The sequence below is a fragment of the Spermophilus citellus genome (genome assembly GCF_964194105.1).
Source record: "Spermophilus citellus genome assembly, chromosome: 13".
Taxonomy (NCBI): Eukaryota; Metazoa; Chordata; class Mammalia; order Rodentia; family Sciuridae; genus Spermophilus; species Spermophilus citellus.
Window position 1 is genome coordinate 94,415,220 of NC_138193.1, and position 17,221 is coordinate 94,432,440.

Genomic DNA, 17,221 nt, shown 5'->3' on the forward strand with positions numbered 1-17,221 from the left:
CTCAAAATTTATTTGCTTTTGGGCTTGGTCCTTGGGATTGAATTTAGGAGCACTTCACCCTGAGCCACACCCCCAGTCCTTTTTGAGATAGGGTATAACTAAATTGTTGAGGCTGATCTTGAGCTTGAGATCTTCCTGCCTCAGTCTCCTGAGTTATAGGGATTACAGACATGTACCACCACATGTGGTCTCTATCTCAAAATTAAAATAAATAAATAAATAAAAGGGCTGGGGATGTAGTTCAGTGGTAGAGTCCCCCTGGTTCAATCCCCAGTACCACATTAAAAATAAAAAAGTCTTGAATTAACAATTGGTTTTGGGACTCAGTTTATCTATCTGGGGAGCAGACAGTCTTGATAGCCAAGAAATTCAGGTCATTGATAAGCCCCACAGTAAAGGTTAGGGTGGCCCCATAAAACTGCCTGCCTGCTTTTGCTCAGAGCAACAGGGATAGAGCCATCCAAGTGAAGCAGACTCCAAGGGAGAGGCAGAGGGTGTTGAGGGAGTGGGGAGTAGAAGGCTGGGCTCCAGGCCTTCTTCTGGGTCCCAAAGAGATGACTCAGGAAGAGCCTACACTCTGGGGACCCCATTGTTCTTCCCAGAGTGACAGTGACAACTCTGGATGGTGTGGTGAGGCCCAAGGCCTGCCCACTCAGGCGTCTCCTCCTCCACTCAGACCCTACCATTCCCACCTGGGGGGCTGAGAGGTGGCTTGCCCCCTCCACCTGCAACGTGTATTAGGAACTGTGTGGTTGCTTTTGAGCTCCTATATCATTGTCTGTAAAATGGGGATTTTTTTTTTAACCTCTTGGGGTTATTGTGAGAGCAAGAGATTATGTGGGGAAGGGCTTGGACCTGTGGCTGCCACATGGCAGACAATCAGCAAGCAGTCACCTTGATCACCATCGGTGCCACCTCCTGGCGCCCCACTGATTCCCCTGCCACTCCCTCCTCGCTCCCACCCAGTTTTCTGTCCCCTGGTTCTCCAGTTCTGGTGCCCAGAACTTCCTTGGAACTTAGCTTCCCTGTGTGGGCAGTGGGCTGCTATCTCTTGGAGGTAGTTTCTCAGTGACCAGCAGGTTTCCAGAGGAGAGAGGGCAGAAGGGAGGCCTCAATTACCTTTGCAGCACAGCACCCTGCTGAGGTTGGTGACTGGGGCCTTGAGTGGTGACCCTGAGGGAGCCAAGCTGGCCACTGGCACTAAAATCTCCAGCTGCCCCCCAAGTGTCCCCAGGCTGGCTAGAGTTGGGGATGACCTGAAGGCTCGTTAATAGTAAGCAAAGTGGTAGTCACGCAGGCTTGTTAGGAGGGTTCTGCCACCATTCCCAGTTAGAGACAACTAGGTCTGGACAGGTGATGAATAGGTAGCCAGTGAGTGACTGGGCGAGGGTTTTCACTTCATGGCTCCAGTCCTGGACTCACCATCCTGACTCCTTGAGGCCTTCCCTCTGGCCAGTGGAGTCTGCACTGGCCCGGCTGGCAGGGGAGGGCATCCTCACCATTCTCTGAACTCTGATACCCGAGCGAGCCCCTCCCACTTCCCACCCTTGCATGTCTGTACAGACCCAGGTTTCCGGGCACTCCCAGGACCAAGCCAGGCCAGCCCATGCCCAGTCTCCAGGCTGCCTCCACCCCAGGGCTTGAATCAGGTGGCAAAATGCAGAAGGAGGCAGACTCCCCGGACTGGCTGTGTCTTCCCAGATGTGAAGCCTGGGCACCAGTTCCCTGGCTATGGCTCCTACTGGGTACCATGCTCACTGGTCTCAGAGTTTGGGGAGCTGTCCTCCAAATGTTTCTTACCTCCATCTCTTCCTGTTGACTCCTTCCCCACATCCTCTCCTGCTTCAGTGCCAATCACGCCCCCAAGGTGTGATTCCTTCAGAATTTGCCTTTTCTCTCTCCCTGTACTGGCGGCCCCACCCCTATGCTGACCAGGTTTCCTTAACATCACTCATGTCCTGGCCTCCCCTGCTCACCAGCCTTCAGTTGCTGTCTACTTCCTTCTGAAGCAGCTGCGCCCCTTCGCCTGCCTGGGAAGGCCTGCCCACCAGCCATCTCCATCTCCATGACTGCCTCCCTTCTCCTCATCCTCCCTCCACTCAGCAGGAAGCCTCAGCCCCCTCCTCCTTGTCTCACTGAAGTCACTTATCTCAGTGCTTCCTCCACTGGAAGGAATATTCTGGAAAATCCTGCCAGAATATTCCAGCACTGTCTCAGTTTCCACAGTCTTTGAGGCATGAACTGGCACCTTGTTTTTCTGCCACCAGATCTCCCAACATTAGTCTGGCCCAAGCACCTTCCTCCAGTAAGGTACAAATAATTATTCATGGGACATATGTGTAATAGGGAAATAATTAAGAAATAATTCAAATGACCAAAACCACAGGATATAGTATATGAACTGTGAAGCAGAGACGCCAAAGAGGGCGTGAAGATGTAGCTAGATTGCAAACATGTAATAATAATAATGTTAAGCAAAAAACTAAACAGGCTCCAGAATGGTTTTATTTGTTTTGAAACATGTTAAAGATGAATAGGAAGAAGAAGAATGGAAGGAAGCCTCTTTATTCCTCAGGCCCTGGCTGGGGTGGCATTTCCCGTTTCAGAATAGGTACAAAATATTTGTTGGCACTGTTAAACACCTGAACAATAAATGTGGTTATGCCAGGGGAATGCGATTATGGGTGATTTCTGTTCTCTGCTCACAGGTCAAGGGGGAAAAGACACTGATACTGATGTTTGGTGGAAAGATGGGTGGGTGGAAGGGGGTTGCCATCTGTGACACCTGTCTAGATCCAGGGCTAGGTCATAACACCTCCAGCTGACCCAGGACCCAGTGACAGAGCTTTAAGGTGGGATTTGTGATGGGCCCTTCAAGGGCACCCCCCTTTCAAGGGGGCTGTTTGCTCACCTCAGGCAGCTGGGGCCTCCAGGGCTGAGTGGAAGGGGAGGGTGGCCTGCCTTGGGGCACCTGCTCCCTGCTCTCCCTGAGACCTCACAGGTCAGCCAGGGCAGGGAGGGGCGCTGGGCTGGGGAGGGCGGGCGGGCAGGATGGGCGTCACGCGTTTCCTTTGCAGTTCGTGGTATTTTCCCCTCCTCCTCCAGGCACATCCACCAGGCCTCTACCCTGCCCTGGCGGCAGTGACTGCATTAGGTGGGGGCATCAGCTTACTTTTTAACGCAGCTGTGACGTTTTGAAGTCCCTGGAGCATCCGCAGAGCTGGTCTGCTTATTCCCATCAGGGGGCTGCTCAATGGGCTCAGGGTCATACAGGTGAGGGAGCCGCGGCTCCTGGAAGTCCCCTCTGTGCAGCCAGCCCAACCTGCTCTCTGCTTTCTGCCACTTCTGGATGTGGGGACAAACTCCACTGGGTTTCTGGGGGTGGGGGCACCAAGGCAGAACCACACTGCAGCCTGGGCATGGGGCCGCTTTGGGGAGGAGAAGAAGAGCCACACCCTGCCCCTTTTACTCACCTCCTTCCCATCTAGTCTAGGTTCAAGTGTCAAATGTCATTTCCTCAGCTGGGCCTCAGTGCCCACCTGGCTCAAAGTGCCCTCCTGCTGCTTCTGCCTTTTTTTTTTTTTTTTAAATTTTCTCTTCCCTACTCTACTGGCTAACGTACATGTATCTACTTGATGCTCTCCCCCATGTCTGAACAGAAGCTCCAGGAAAGCTGGGATTGCTACATTTTATTACTGCTGCCTCTCTATCTCTAAAGGAGTGCAAGACCTGGCATCTCATGGTTACTTAATAGACAAATCAAATGCCTGAGAACCAGGCATCACCCTGCAGCCCTATCACCAGGGAGCCAAACTGCCACAAGGAAGCAAAGCAAAAGTGTAAGATATGGAACTACCAAAAGGCTAGAACTATGTCCAGCTGGCCTCGCCTCCAAGAAGCCCTCCTTGATTCACCACAGCTGGAAGCATGGTCTAGAGTCAGGAACAGAGAGGGTTCTCAACAGACGGCAGTCGAACGTGTCCAAGAACTTTAATTCCTGCCTCTCCTTCCTCCAGTGCATGGAAGTGCTTAGTAAGCTGCCTGGCTTGGCACTGCTTTTCCCATCCTAACCTGTCAGAGTCCAGACCTGTGGGCTCCTGAGTCCTGATCAGGCTGGACCTGCCTCAGTCAAGGCCATTTGGTTCCAGGAAGCCAACATCTCTTCCTATCACCTCTGCAAGCCTGGCTGGTGCCTGTGGGTGTGGGACAGTCCTCTTAGTGTCTAATGACACCCTGTCCAGCCCTGGAAACCCACTCCTCACAACAAGCTGCTTGTGAGCCTGGGGTGGCTCCCACAAGAGCGAGAGGACACTGCTCTGGGGAACCCTCCCCGCTGTGCGTTCATCCTGCTTCTTCAGAAAAGTCAGGAAGGGCCCGACTGGGAGCCTTCCAGGGCATTCAGGTCTAAGGTGGTAGCAGGGCTCCAGGCCTGATGGTCAGGATTTTACCCAAGACTCATGTTGATTGTATGTTCATCAGCGAGCAGGAACCCCTGGGTGATAGCGTTCTCGATTAGACAGGAAATATGCCCACTCAGTGGGGGAATATGGGGGGGGGGATCTCTATTGTTTGTTGGAAACCTTAGTAGGCAGGTGCATGAATCATTGGTTAAGTGGGGGAACTGACTGATTACTTAGTTAAGGTGGCTTAAACAAAATGTTTGCAAATGGGAGGTCCTAGGAGCCTGTCAGTGAGGATTGGGGCTCGAAGGTCAAGCTGGTCAGCACAGCCCCTGGAAGGGCCTCAGGAAAAGATGGGGTTCTGAGCACATGGAGAGCCTCGGGCAGCCGTCCTGGGTGCTCAGGGTGTTGCGACAGCTGGCAGCAGGGGCATTGGAGGCCTAGAGAGGAGAGGCAGCACCTGCATGAGGACTGTAAGCGAGAGACAGAGAGGTGGATTTGGCAGGTGTGGTGGTGCACACCTAAGATCCCAGTGGCTCAGGAGGCTGAGGCAGGAGGATTGTAAGTTTAAAGCCAGGTTCAGAGACTTAGTAAGGCACTGAGTAACTCAGCAATACCCTATCTCTAAATAAGATATTAAAAAGGGCTCAGGGGCTAAGCGCCCCTGGTTTCAATCCTTAATACCGAGAGAGAGCAAGAGCGTGAGAGAGAGAGAGAGAGAGAGGGAGGGAGGAATTGGGGATGGGGTCAATTGATGCTTAGGCACAGGGAAAGGGAAGGGAAAGGGAAAGGAAGGAAGGGGCGAGGAGCAATCTGAACCAGACCTCAAGGGCACTAGTAATAAAGGTAGGGGTTCTGCACCTGTGGATTCAACCAACTGCAGACTGAAAATGTTAACAAATTGCTGTCTGTACTGAATATGCAGATGTTTTTCTTGTCATTCGTCCTTAAATCATACAATAGAGCAATGGTATACATATTATTTACATTGAATTAGGTATTGTAAGTAATCTAGAGATAGTTTATACAATAGCATGCTTATATGCAAATACTATTCCATCTAATACAAGAGATTTGAGTATCTGCAGATTTTGATGTGTGGGGGGTGGGGCCGGGTGTGTGGCCATCCCTAAATCCCGAGACGACTGTACTTACTACGTGCCAGACCCTGAGCACTGCTTGTTCTGACTCACTGAACCTTTCTGTCCGCCCCATGAGGTTGTAGGAGCCCCATGTTGCAGAAGAAACCAAGGTCAAGTGGCTGTTCAAGTTCATGCACCTAGTAAGTGGTGGAGCCAGGATTTGACTCAGGCAGGCAGGCTGGCTCCAGAGCCCATGGGCCTCAATTTTGACAAAGCCAATTAGCCTCCGCCTGGCTTTCATTGCAGCAGGGCTCCAGTTAGTTTTGTGACAGGGTCGAGTCCTGGTGGTAGTTGCAGTGAATGAGAGTGGGAAGCCACTGGGCCTGGGTGGCTGTGGCAGGGCAGGTGAGCCAGAGGAATGCCCCAGGGACAGCCTGAGAGTCAGTACAGGCAGAGGCGGGAGAGACCGGCGGGCAGCTGTCTGGGTTGTGCAATCGGCAGCCCACGCATGCTGAGAGGCACAGAGTCTTGAGTCCTCCTCCCACCTGGCATGCATTAGAGTCCCAGGAGAGAGCACTGAGGCAGGATGAAGGGGACCAGAGCCACTCGAAGCCCTGACCATGCGTACCTGTGTGTGGTGAAGGAATGAGCCTGAGGTGTCTCCCCCAGGGCAACCTGGCAGTGTGAGGCTGACCCTTGACCCTGACCCTGTGTTCTCAGGCATGACATCAGTCCCCAGCTGACTATGGAACAAACCCCTGATAAAACCCCTCCACGCACCTACTTCAGTGACCTTCCACAGCTGCTCCTGGGGAAGTGGCACTCACCTGTGAACACTGCCCTGTTCAAGGGAATTTGGGTCTTCCTTTGGCTCCAGTTCTCCAAAGCCTCGAGGACCAAGAAGATGATGGAGATGAACCACCTGAAGAGGGTCTGGAATACTAGGCATGGTGCTACGGAGGGCAGGGGGCAGCTGTCCTCACTAATACCCCTCAGTCACCACTTCATTTCTAGGTGACACCTGGTGCCCTCCTCACTGTGACTCTATTGGCACCTGTGCAAACAGCCAACGATCATTAGGAGCTGGGGTGTTCCATTTGGGGGCAAAAATGAAATCCCGGAGTTGAAAGAGATCGATTTTCTTGGGTGGCTCAAAGGGCGTGTTCCAGAGGGAACCTCTGGTGTGAGGAGGCTTCCAGGGAGGAGTGTGTTCCCCGGGGACTTTGGAGAAGGCAGTAGTGGCTGTCTGGGAGGAGCAGACGGTCTGCCACACCACCGCAGCTGCCCAGAGCAGGAGGGTCAGGATGAACATTCCTCAGCTGCTTTGGGGGCTACTTTTATTGCCAGGATTAACATTTATCATGACCCCAGGCATGACCTCCCCGATTTGTAAAGAGTGGTGCTTCCAAGAGGATTAGAGAACGAAGGAATAAACACAAGAACCCTAGAGATGGAAAACATGTTGTTAGGTCTCTTGGAGTTTTTTTCTTATTTAACCTGAAATTAGTTCATGAACTCTGCCATCTTGGTAATACCTTGGTAATTTTCCTCAATAACTGTAACAAATATTTTCATCAGCAAGTAGGCCATTATTTCCACAAGTGCATTTTGGACTTTAACCTGCAAATATTGTGCAAACTTTGAAGTCAGAATTCTTTTCCTCCACCTGTGGGTTGGCCCTGGCTCAACCATCTGAAGATAAGTTGTCATTTATAGATATTTATGTAGCCACATAGATAATCTATCCACATATGCAAAGACTACCTCAAAGTACCTTGTAGTTGGTGGCACGCAGACACACAGAATACACTAAGGCAAGTCTAGCCCTGGAACCAGGATACCTGAGCCTGACTCCAGTTTCATGGGACCTTGTCTTGTCCCCCACTCCAAGCCCCATTCCTCATGTGGGAAAGCGCAAAAAATGAGTACAGCCACAAATTGCTTAATGGGGATACATTGTAAGAAATGCTTAGTTAGGTGACTCTGTTGCTGTATGAACATCAGAGTGTGGTTACACAAACTAAGATGGCTACAGTGTCACTAGGAATATAATCTTGTGAAACTGTCATACGTGTTGTCTGTCACTGTCCAATAGGCTGCTATGCAGCACACGACTGTATGTGAATGTCACATGCAGGACCCATACACAGTAGATGCTCAGTAAATGTTTTGAACTGGGGGAAGCTGGATAGCAGAATTGGAAAGAAACAGAGACCCTGGGACAATTCCTTGTGTTATAAGGAACAGAAAAGAGAGAGGAGGAGAAGGGATGGGTGGAGGGAAAGGAGACAGGGTTGGGGAAGAGAGTGGAATGGGCAAACCAAGAAGTAGGTATCCTGACCTCATGTCTTTGGGTGGGTTATTTACCTCTTTGAGACTCAGTTTTGATCTAAAAAATGGTAGTAATAATGGCCTTATTTAGTTGTAAGGATTCAAAAAGACCATGTATCCACCAATCCTCTATTTCTAGTTGGCACTTAATTTTCTTCTATTGTCACTGCATGTAAGAGCTATAGATGCATAAACCAAAGGTGGTATTTCTTGTTTGTTTTTTTTTTTAAGGACTGAAGAATTAATACTGATGCTATTGGTAGAAATAAAGAGCATCCCACCAAACATTCACATTAAGAACTGTGGGTCAGGCCTGTCCCCAGGAACTGGGGCAGGTTCTGGGGTGGTTCTATTAATAGGCTCAAGCACAAGGCAAAGCCAGTGTGGTCACTGTGCTGGCAAGGCCGCGACTCCAAAACACAGTCAGGAACCAAAACTGAGTAAGAGGCAAAAGTGAACTGTGCTGCTCTGATGTCCTTGCTGTGAGAAAGCAGGGGCCAGAGGATAAGCAGGTCACTGGGTCACTGTTCTCCAGCGCGGCCCAGAATCCTGCTGAGTTAGAGAGCATGTGTGTGTATGTGGGGGGGGGTCCCACAATGTGGCTCATTTCTCATTCGTTCAAACTCAAGATGACTCATCATTTTGTCTTCCTGGTAATCCAGACAGGGCCACGCTTCCAAAGGCCACATTCGCTGGCAGGACTTTCTAACAGGGGCATTCTGACTTTTTAGAAAAAGGCCAAAGTCAACATCAGAAAATCTTTTTTTCTGGTTTGCAGTAATAGTCACTGTTTACCAAATGTCACTGCAGTTGGTCCTTCTCACAGCCTTGGAGGGCAGGTATTTATTCCCACTTCACAGGTAAGGATGGCAGAAATCAAATTAAGCAGACTTGTGCTAAAACCTACTCCTCACCCTTGGGTCTTCCACCATGATGACCCTCCTCCTCTGCATTCAGTGACCTCACCTTGGTGGCTTGAAATTGGTCAAGGTGGGGGCGTTTATACCATGGAAACTGGCAAAAAATACCAATGGGAAAACTGGCAAGAAGTCTTCTTACCCCTGCCCCTTTTGTAACCACGATCATCTGGTTGTTAAATATATACCAGATCCTAAGTGGACAGACCCAGGAGTCAAATATAAGTCTCCTCCTGAAGCTCATGTTCTTTCTAGTTCATGGCCCAGAAAATGAGCTTCCCCTAAAAGCACACCATCAGCCTGTGGGTGGGGATGCCCTTGAAGGCCGAGCTGCTGGGAAGATGGCTGAACATTAGCTGCCCAGGGCCCTTGTCCTTCCTCCCTGGCCCCACAGGGGATGCCCTATCAGATCCAAGTATTATTAGTAAACACATCTGAGCCTTTTTCCTTATCTGTGCTGAGCTAAAGATTCGACTTAAATTACAAGGGCTGAGGAAGCTGGAGACAGGATTTACGAGGTAATAATAATGTGCTCTCCTCTATGGCACTTCTCATCTTCAAAGCATTTATAGCCATTTACTAATTAGTCCTGGGCTGCACTCTGCAGGTACAACCCCTGATGACTGAGAAACCAGCAAGAAGTGTTCGAAAACATGCAGGTGACCCTTGCCCATTTCCAAGTGCCACTTGCTTCTGTTGCTGAGAAAGAGATCACACAAACCCTGATGCTTGAATCACTGGCATTTAAACCTAAAAATGGTTATTGTCTCTTTTGTCATTTAGTTTCCCCAAAGAAAACCAGCTCAAACCCTCCCCCTGGGGTACGGTTGCTGAAAGTCTTCTAAGTCTTCTCAAAAATCATATAATCTCCATCCCCACAAACCAACACATAGTACCTCATTTTTTTTCTGGGAAATAAAAATAACCTCAGAGCAGTGAAGTATGTGAAAGGTGGCATGGGACTGGAAGCCAGGAGCTTGGGCTCAGTCCTGATGCCAGCACTGCCTGGTTGGTGATCCTGGGTGACTCACTTAATTTCTCTGATCCTCTTTCCTTATCTGGGGGACAGGGCCAACTCTACTCACTTGCTGATATCTCAGGTCTGCTGTAAGGATGCACTGGGCCCATGTCTGTGACAATACTTCTGACTTAGAGTGCACGAGCTTTGCTGGTACGTGAGGGAGTTCTTAATTATCCCGCCAGCCTGAGTACGTGTGGACCCCTAGAAATTGGCAGGGGCAGAGGGCAACAGATCACATCGCCTGCTATAGGCTACTGCCAGGGCTGAGTGGCTATTGGAATGTGGAGGGTCCAGTCCATGTGAGCTCACCCATTCCACGCTGCGGGCCACCCTCTACTAGAACCAGAGCTAGAAATGCCTACTGAATGCAGCGCAAGGTCTGGCTCCCTCAGCTCTTGGCTCAGGGGACAGCAGAGCCCAACGCATGTGCCTCCACAGGCAGAGGGTGGCCAGAACAATCCTAAGGGACTGTGCCATGGAGCTGTACAGGGGATCTGCAGCTTGGTACCCAGCTGCCCTGAGCAGAGAGGCACCGTCCTGTGGGCAGCTGCTGGACAGGTCAGAAGAGAATCCAGGCCAGCTGGCTTAGTGGGTCAGGGCCACTTCCCAGGACAGTCACCTGGGGAGTTTCACCAAGATCCAGACACCCACATCCCAGTTTATAAGAATATGGTTCAAGAGGCCTACAGGAGGAACTAGAAACCTCCCAGGGAACTCTGATGAGCCGAGGCCATGGTCTGGTCCAGCCCCCTCCTTGTATCACAGAGGGGACACAGACTGCTCTGTGTCCTGGGGATTCCAAGGTTTCAGGTGGGGGGCAGTGCCCCCTGGTGAACCCAGAGCGGGGCAGCTCCTCATCTGGCAGCCCAGCCAGGAGGTCTGTTCTCCAGCCTCCTGACAATATTCCTGCACTGGAAATACAGGAAGGAGAAGCAGCCTCACCAGCCCCACAGGCCCAGAACCCGTTCCCTTTGGGGCTCCCCTGGTAAAACAACTCCAAGGGCCACATGGGTAAGATGCTCATTTCAGGGGGGAAAATAAAGCCAAGGGCTGGCCAACCTTATAGCTTAACAGAAGTCTCGGAGACAAAGACTTTGGAAGAAGGTAGGTATGTTTATGATGTCTTAACTCTCCCTGGAAAGTTACTGCATCATGGTCTGTGAGTTTATTTCTTCCAGCTAAGAAATATAAAGAACAGGGGAGAGAGGGAGCAACCAGCAATGGAGGGTGCTAGGATTCAGGGTACCACCAGCCAGCTCAAGTTTGGGTTCCAGCAAGCGGGGCCGTCTGGGGCACGCAAAGCTGCCGTGCGAGTGACACAACTGCCATGAATTCCAAGTGGCTTCCAGGAAGCAGCCATGGGTGCTGACACGCATGTGGGCCGAGCAGTCTGGCTGGCCCCCTCTCAACACTGGTGTTTCCTAGAGCTTTCCATTGGCAAATGCAGCCTCCTGGAACTGAGGGACAAAGGTTTTGAAATAAGCCCTGGTGGGAAAGAAGGGAGAAAAAAAATTGTGGTTAGTACAACTTGAAAAAAAGTGCAACTCAGAGCTTTTCACCCTAATTCAGAACAGTTGTTATTTATTGTTTGTGCATCTTGGGGTGGATTTTTCTCCTCTGCCAATGCAAAGCCTCTGGATTTTTCCCAGGGAGGTGCATGCAGCTCACTGCTGTGTTCTCTCTCATGGATATTTTAAGGGCAGGTACACAGATCTTCCTGGCTGCGGATTCAAGACACATCAGGACTCAGGCTTTGCTGTCCGTTCCCAGAACTAAGACAATGACCTGATCCAAGCCATAACACAGAGTGTCTGTTTCAACCACCCTATCATTTCAGCAGTCTGAAATATCAGCGGAATTGCACTTTCCCCTCAATTGAACACTTGCCTTCATATACACAAAGAGGACCTAATAAGAATTTATAATAGAGACAGGATCTGCATTTATTTTCAAACACATAAGCAGTCTGGTCCACTGGAAAGAAAGCCAGGCTATTTTTTTTTTTTTTTTTGGTGGTGTGGGGATTGAACCCAGGGCCTTGTGCATGCAAGACAAGCACTCTACCAACTGAGCTATATCCCAGCCTGGGGGCTGAGTATTTTTAAAAGAAACTTCTCCAAAGACGTGGTGGCAGGATCTGGGGCAAATCATATGGGCTTCTGGATACCCAATGTCTGATCTATAGAAACGGGGCCACATTCCACACCAGGAGGTGTGCATGAGCTGAGCCCGTTCTGTGCCATGTGCTGAATTGGAGCGTAAGATGGCCCAGGCATGGCACCTGCCATGAGGGAACACTCAGAGGAGGTAGCAGACATAGAAGTAATACCATGCCAGGTGGCAAGAGCATCTCTGGAGGTGCTGTGGCAAGGGCGGATCTGTGAGGGAGGAGTGGGCATTATGGGCAAAGGACCCAGCAAGAGCCGAGGCTTGTTGGTAGGAAGGAGCTGCAGAGACGGGGGCCCTGGTTACCCAGACTTACCTCTTAGACCCCCACCAACTCCCACACAACCATGGTGACGCTTTACATACACAGAGGTGGCTCACTCAGCAATCTCGCCCTCTAGAACAGTGACGAGAACTGGGAAGGGCCACCAGGAAAACCTGTCACCACACAGTCTGTTTTATTTAGAATATGATTCTAATAAGCCTGACTACTGGCCTCTGGCTCCCAGAAGATCAGAAGCATCAAATCAGGCATGGCGGAGCTACCTTAAAGGCAGGAGGCAGGTTTGCCTCAGTAGTGAGAAGCAACAATGTACACCAAACTGCCTGCAAGAAGACAACAGAAAACTACCTAGAAGACAGCTAGCTCAACAGGGATCCCCTGTGTGTGGGGTAATGGCCCCCATCACTCAACAGACCTGGGGGCACTCTAGACCAGTGGATGAAGTTACTGATGCTGCTTCACTGCCTCTTCCCCACCAAGTCAACTGAGACTCTTTCCAACTGGGCCTCTGTGAATGTTCTGGCTCTTTCTCAATCCTAGCCGCCACACAGCCTCTCTGCAGCAGTTAAATGTTGGCTCCTCTCTCTGGAAGTTCTCTTTCCCTGGAACTTCCATGACATTGAACATCACCGATCTCCTTCCTCTCTTTCAGATGGAATTTTTCCTTGAGCTTGTCCCTCCCTGCTCTCCTCTCCCCTCATGCAGAGCAAGGTCAAGATCATGGTTGCTGGGTTACCGAAGGCTTGCATCATCCTTAGCAGAGCACTCCTCAGCCTGGTTTCCAGTCCTCCTTCCCCTCCTGAACTTCCAGTCCCACATTCCCAACCACCTGTGGGACGTTCTGACCTGGAAATTGCTCTGGCATTCAAACCAGCCTGTCCCGCAGGGCACCTTCATCACTGTTACAGAGCTGACAGTGCTATGTCCAATTGATACTTCTGCAATGGAGCTCCCAGTTCCCACAATTCCCTAAATCCCTGTGGTGAATCTCCTCTCTTATCCCATGTCCCTCCATCCTGGGTGACATCTCTGGCTCTGGTCTTGTTACTGTTCAATGAAACTCCTGTAGAAGATGCTTCCCCCTTTCTGGAGTGTGGTCTCTGCACCAACCCGACCAAGACCTTAATGTTCTCTAAACTCTCAGCCTGACTGTCAGTGACAATTACCGACTCCAATTCATTAAAAAAAAAAAAAAAAGATTTGACCTCTAGTATGTTTTTTGGGGTCTCATACCCCTCTTAAAAGCTAATAAAGGATTATCTCCCCAGAAAAAGTGTGAGGGCCCCCAATTACACATGCCAATGTAGGATGTCATGAACCCCCACATGCCACTATAGGATGTCATGAAGCCCTTCCATGGTCCGGCACAGGAGCCCAGGTCTACATATCTTCCCCTGACTGTGGCCACCTGCTCTTGCTCACATGTGCCATTTTTCATCTCTGGGCTTTATGCATATTCAGGCCAGATGCCCCTGCTCCCTAAGTCCTCCCTGGCCACCAGAAAGTTCTCTTCTGCATGCAGACACTCTTTGTTCTTCTTCCAGGGCCCCGGTCCCATGTATACATGTCCTTCTCACTGGCTTACACTGCTGGCCCATGGAAAGCTGGGGTGGGGTGTGTCCTCTTCTCAGGGATCCCAGGCCTGGCTCAGCATGCTGCCCATGGAAAGCACTCAGTCTGGCTTTGTGGTTCTAATTAATGTAGCTCATGATGGCCACCAGTTTGCAAGAAGCAGATAAAGTAGGTCCATCACACACTGTTTAAGAAGGTGGGAGAGATAGCAACCCTAGAAAGCCATCAATGTAAAATTTATGCACCAATGAAAAAAAAAATTAATCTGTTTGAGAAAGACAGACAAGGCACCCTCCTCCATCCACTCCTGATGGAAAGCACTCAGTCAGCTGAGCTGTCACCTTCTCTGACACTTAGGACCCCAAAACGCTTGCCCGTGATCAGTCAGCCATAATCATCCTTAATGCACCAGGGGAACTATGATGGTGGCAGAAGGAACCCTCGACCTGGAGTGAGACTGGGTGGGCCAAGGGGAGACCTGGTCTTCATTCCCTATGGTGAGTAGGGGTGATAAGCCCACCCTGAGGCGATGCTCGCTTGGAAAAATGTGTGGTGACTGTCAACTGCTGCCCAGATGTGACAGCCTTCCATTCCTTACATGTTTCAGCTGCTGCTTTTCCAGCAGTCTAGGGAAAGCCTGGTGGTCCTTGTTCTGAGGGTCATAGGAGGACAGGTCACTGTCAGCTTCTGTGCCTCTTGCTTTACTGCTTCAAGTGTGCCATGGGATGGCCCCCACCCTGGCCATGTTCCAGGTGAGGGCTGGAAGGGAGAGGCTGCAGCTTATCTACACCATGGCCCCTGACATTCCTGATGAGTGGATGGTTCTGGCCACGATGATCTCCCGGGGTACTGGCCTGACCCTGGCAGTCTTCAACCAAGGGGCTCTCCACCACCCCTCATGGGACCTGAAGCTAATCCACCAGCTCAGTTTTTCCTTGGAAACTTCTGAGGACAGGGGCTGCAAGCTCCTTACACCAAAGGGTCTTGGCAAGAGGGAGCAAGCTTGACAGGCACACTCTCATTTGCAGAAAGTTCCACAGTTTCTTGTGTGTCCCAGGCTTTCCCTGCCAGGGCAAACTGCGTGCTACCAAAGGGAAGCGCAGTGAGGGCTATTTAAAGGCAGGGTGCTACCAGCTGTTTGCAGTGGGTGCTTCCCAACTTGGATCCTTGTCAAGTCAGTTGAGGGGGAGGGAGGGGAGAGAAGGGGAAAAATGACAACTGGCTCCCACCATTTATAGATGTTTTTAAAGCACTGCTTTCATTTATTTCACTTTTTATCAGAGAAAATGGAGAGCTTCCCAGAGTGAAGCTTGCTAATGGCACTAGTTATCTTTTTTAAAAAAATCTGTGACCCAAAGGCAAAATGTATGGTAAGCTTTGGAAGTATGTGCTGGAGTCTCCTCATTAGGTAGCCAAGGGGGGGGCCCACAGGAGAGAGGCCTGGAGTTAGCTAAGCCCCTCACTGTACTCACACTGGAAGGGAATCTATTTTTAGGCCAAATTAGAGCTCAGGATACTTGAGGACAAATGAGATTCTTACCCTCTTCACTGACCTCAGCTGCTTTACTCAGGGTTTCAGAAAATCATAACTTAGTCCATTTCAAGTCTCAGAAGAATAAAGCCTAGAGAACAGATCCAAGGCCAAGGCTAGGTGGGTTCTGCACAAATTGAGAGCAGGAGGGGAGGTGGCCAAGGCTTCAGCTCACAGGCACAGCACAGGGAGGGGAGCAGAGTCCCTGGACCAGAGTCAGGATGCTCAAAGGCTCCACTTTTCTAGTCCTGGGGCCCAGCATCAGTGTGCCCCTCTCTAGGCTTCCATTCCCTCATCTACACAGGTGAGGACTGAGCGGAGGATCTCCATGCCACATGCTGCTGGATATGGCAAGAGTGGAGAACATAGGCCCTGGGGCCAGCCAGACTTGAGCTGCAGGCCTAGCCATGCTCCTTGCTAGCGGGATCCCTTAGGCAAGTGACTGTAGCTTTAGGTTCTTTATCTGTAAAGTGGAAATTGATTGTGCCTGCCTTAGAGGGTTCTTGTGAGGATTCAATGAGATGGTCCAAGTATACACTTGGCATGGTACCTGGCATACAGATGATCAATAATGCCAACAGTTACCATGGGTACCAAGTTGGATCTAATGGAATTCTAGAAACAGCCACAAGCATGTGCAATTGCAGAAGAGAGAAACGTATGTGGAGAGAGGTCCTAAGGTCCCTGCCTCAGTTCATACTTTTCCCTGGGGTTCCCTGGATGGGCCCCTCCCTTCTCATTTATTGTATTGATCGGGTAATGAGAGGCACAAAGATGGTCACTCAGCCAAAGCCACTGCTATATTGTGCATCTTTTAAAATTTAGTCCTGAGCTGCTTGTGGCATACTGTTGGTATATAAGGGCAAACTGCAGTCAGAGGCACCAACAGGTCCTTGTCTTCTGCCCGCACCTGCAGGACATCTCCTTGTGTGCAGTCAAAGGTTGGATCAGGGAGGAGGTCACAGCTATTGGCCAGAAAGATGTTAAGAATCATGTGGCTCTGCCTGCCAAGAAAAGGGCAATGTCAGTCAGCCTGGTCCTTGGGTAGACCTTTTCATTTTGCCAAAGCCTAAACAATTGTCTTCTTCCAAAACAGGACTTGAATTCTGCAACTCAAAAATGCTTTTCTTTGGGCAATTGTAAGATGAGACATATGATGTTTGCTAGAGCCAGGCCAATGTAGTTGGGGGGTGGGGATGGTGGGAGAAGTGGTCCAGGGACATGACCCTCCCTGTCAGGAAATCAAGAACATATAAATCAAGTCAGAGGTCATTTCTGCAAATAGAGGCAAGTTCCAAACATCTAAATCTCATTGCTTTTTCCAGTTTTATTCTGCAGCTGTGATTTCAACCGGCACATGTTTTTAATCAGTCATATGAAAACCGATTGTGGTCTGAAAATCAAAGCAGTCCTGTAAATAGTGTAAGACAAGTCCCGCTAATCATGCCTCGTGGTCTTGCCTTGTCCTCATTGTCCTGAACCACCACTGTAAATACTGACTCATTCAGGGTCCTCGCCTCATGTCAAAGCATCCTCCCTACAATAGGATCTCTACAAAGAGACTTGGTGCTATCTCAATGCGCCCCCCACCCCAAACTCTCCAAAGGCCCACATGACACAACTACCCATTCGACTCAGGTGCCCTGGTGAGCAAGTGACTGGCATGAGAGGAGTTTGTTTTGTAGTAGTGCCCTGGGTGATGGCAGCCTGGCTCTCTGGCTTTAGGAACAAACAAGTGGTTGTGACAGTCCCCATACACACTCCTGCTAAATGCACCAACCTGTGAGTAGGCCTGGTTTGTTTGCAGGGGATCTAAGCTTGTCAAATGAGGAATTAACACACTTGAGAGGCAAAGGCTTGATATCACACTGGATCACAGCTTACAGCTTCCTGCAGAAGGCCTTACCCTCAGCTGGAC

General features: G+C 50.2%; 1 protein-coding gene across 1 annotated transcript in view; it reads right to left on the reverse strand.

Moving 5' to 3' along the window:
• Nucleotides 1–10,850: 10,850 nt before the first annotated feature.
• Nucleotides 10,851–17,221, reverse strand: part of BABAM2 (BRISC and BRCA1 A complex member 2) — a 417,514-nt gene continuing 411,143 nt past the window's right edge. Inside the window, exon 12 of the mRNA XM_081264501.1 lies at nucleotides 10,851–11,236. Within this exon, the coding sequence (XP_081120627.1) occupies nucleotides 11,173–11,236 (64 nt within the window). The 3' untranslated portion in view covers nucleotides 10,851–11,172. The remainder of the gene's footprint in view (nucleotides 11,237–17,221) is intronic.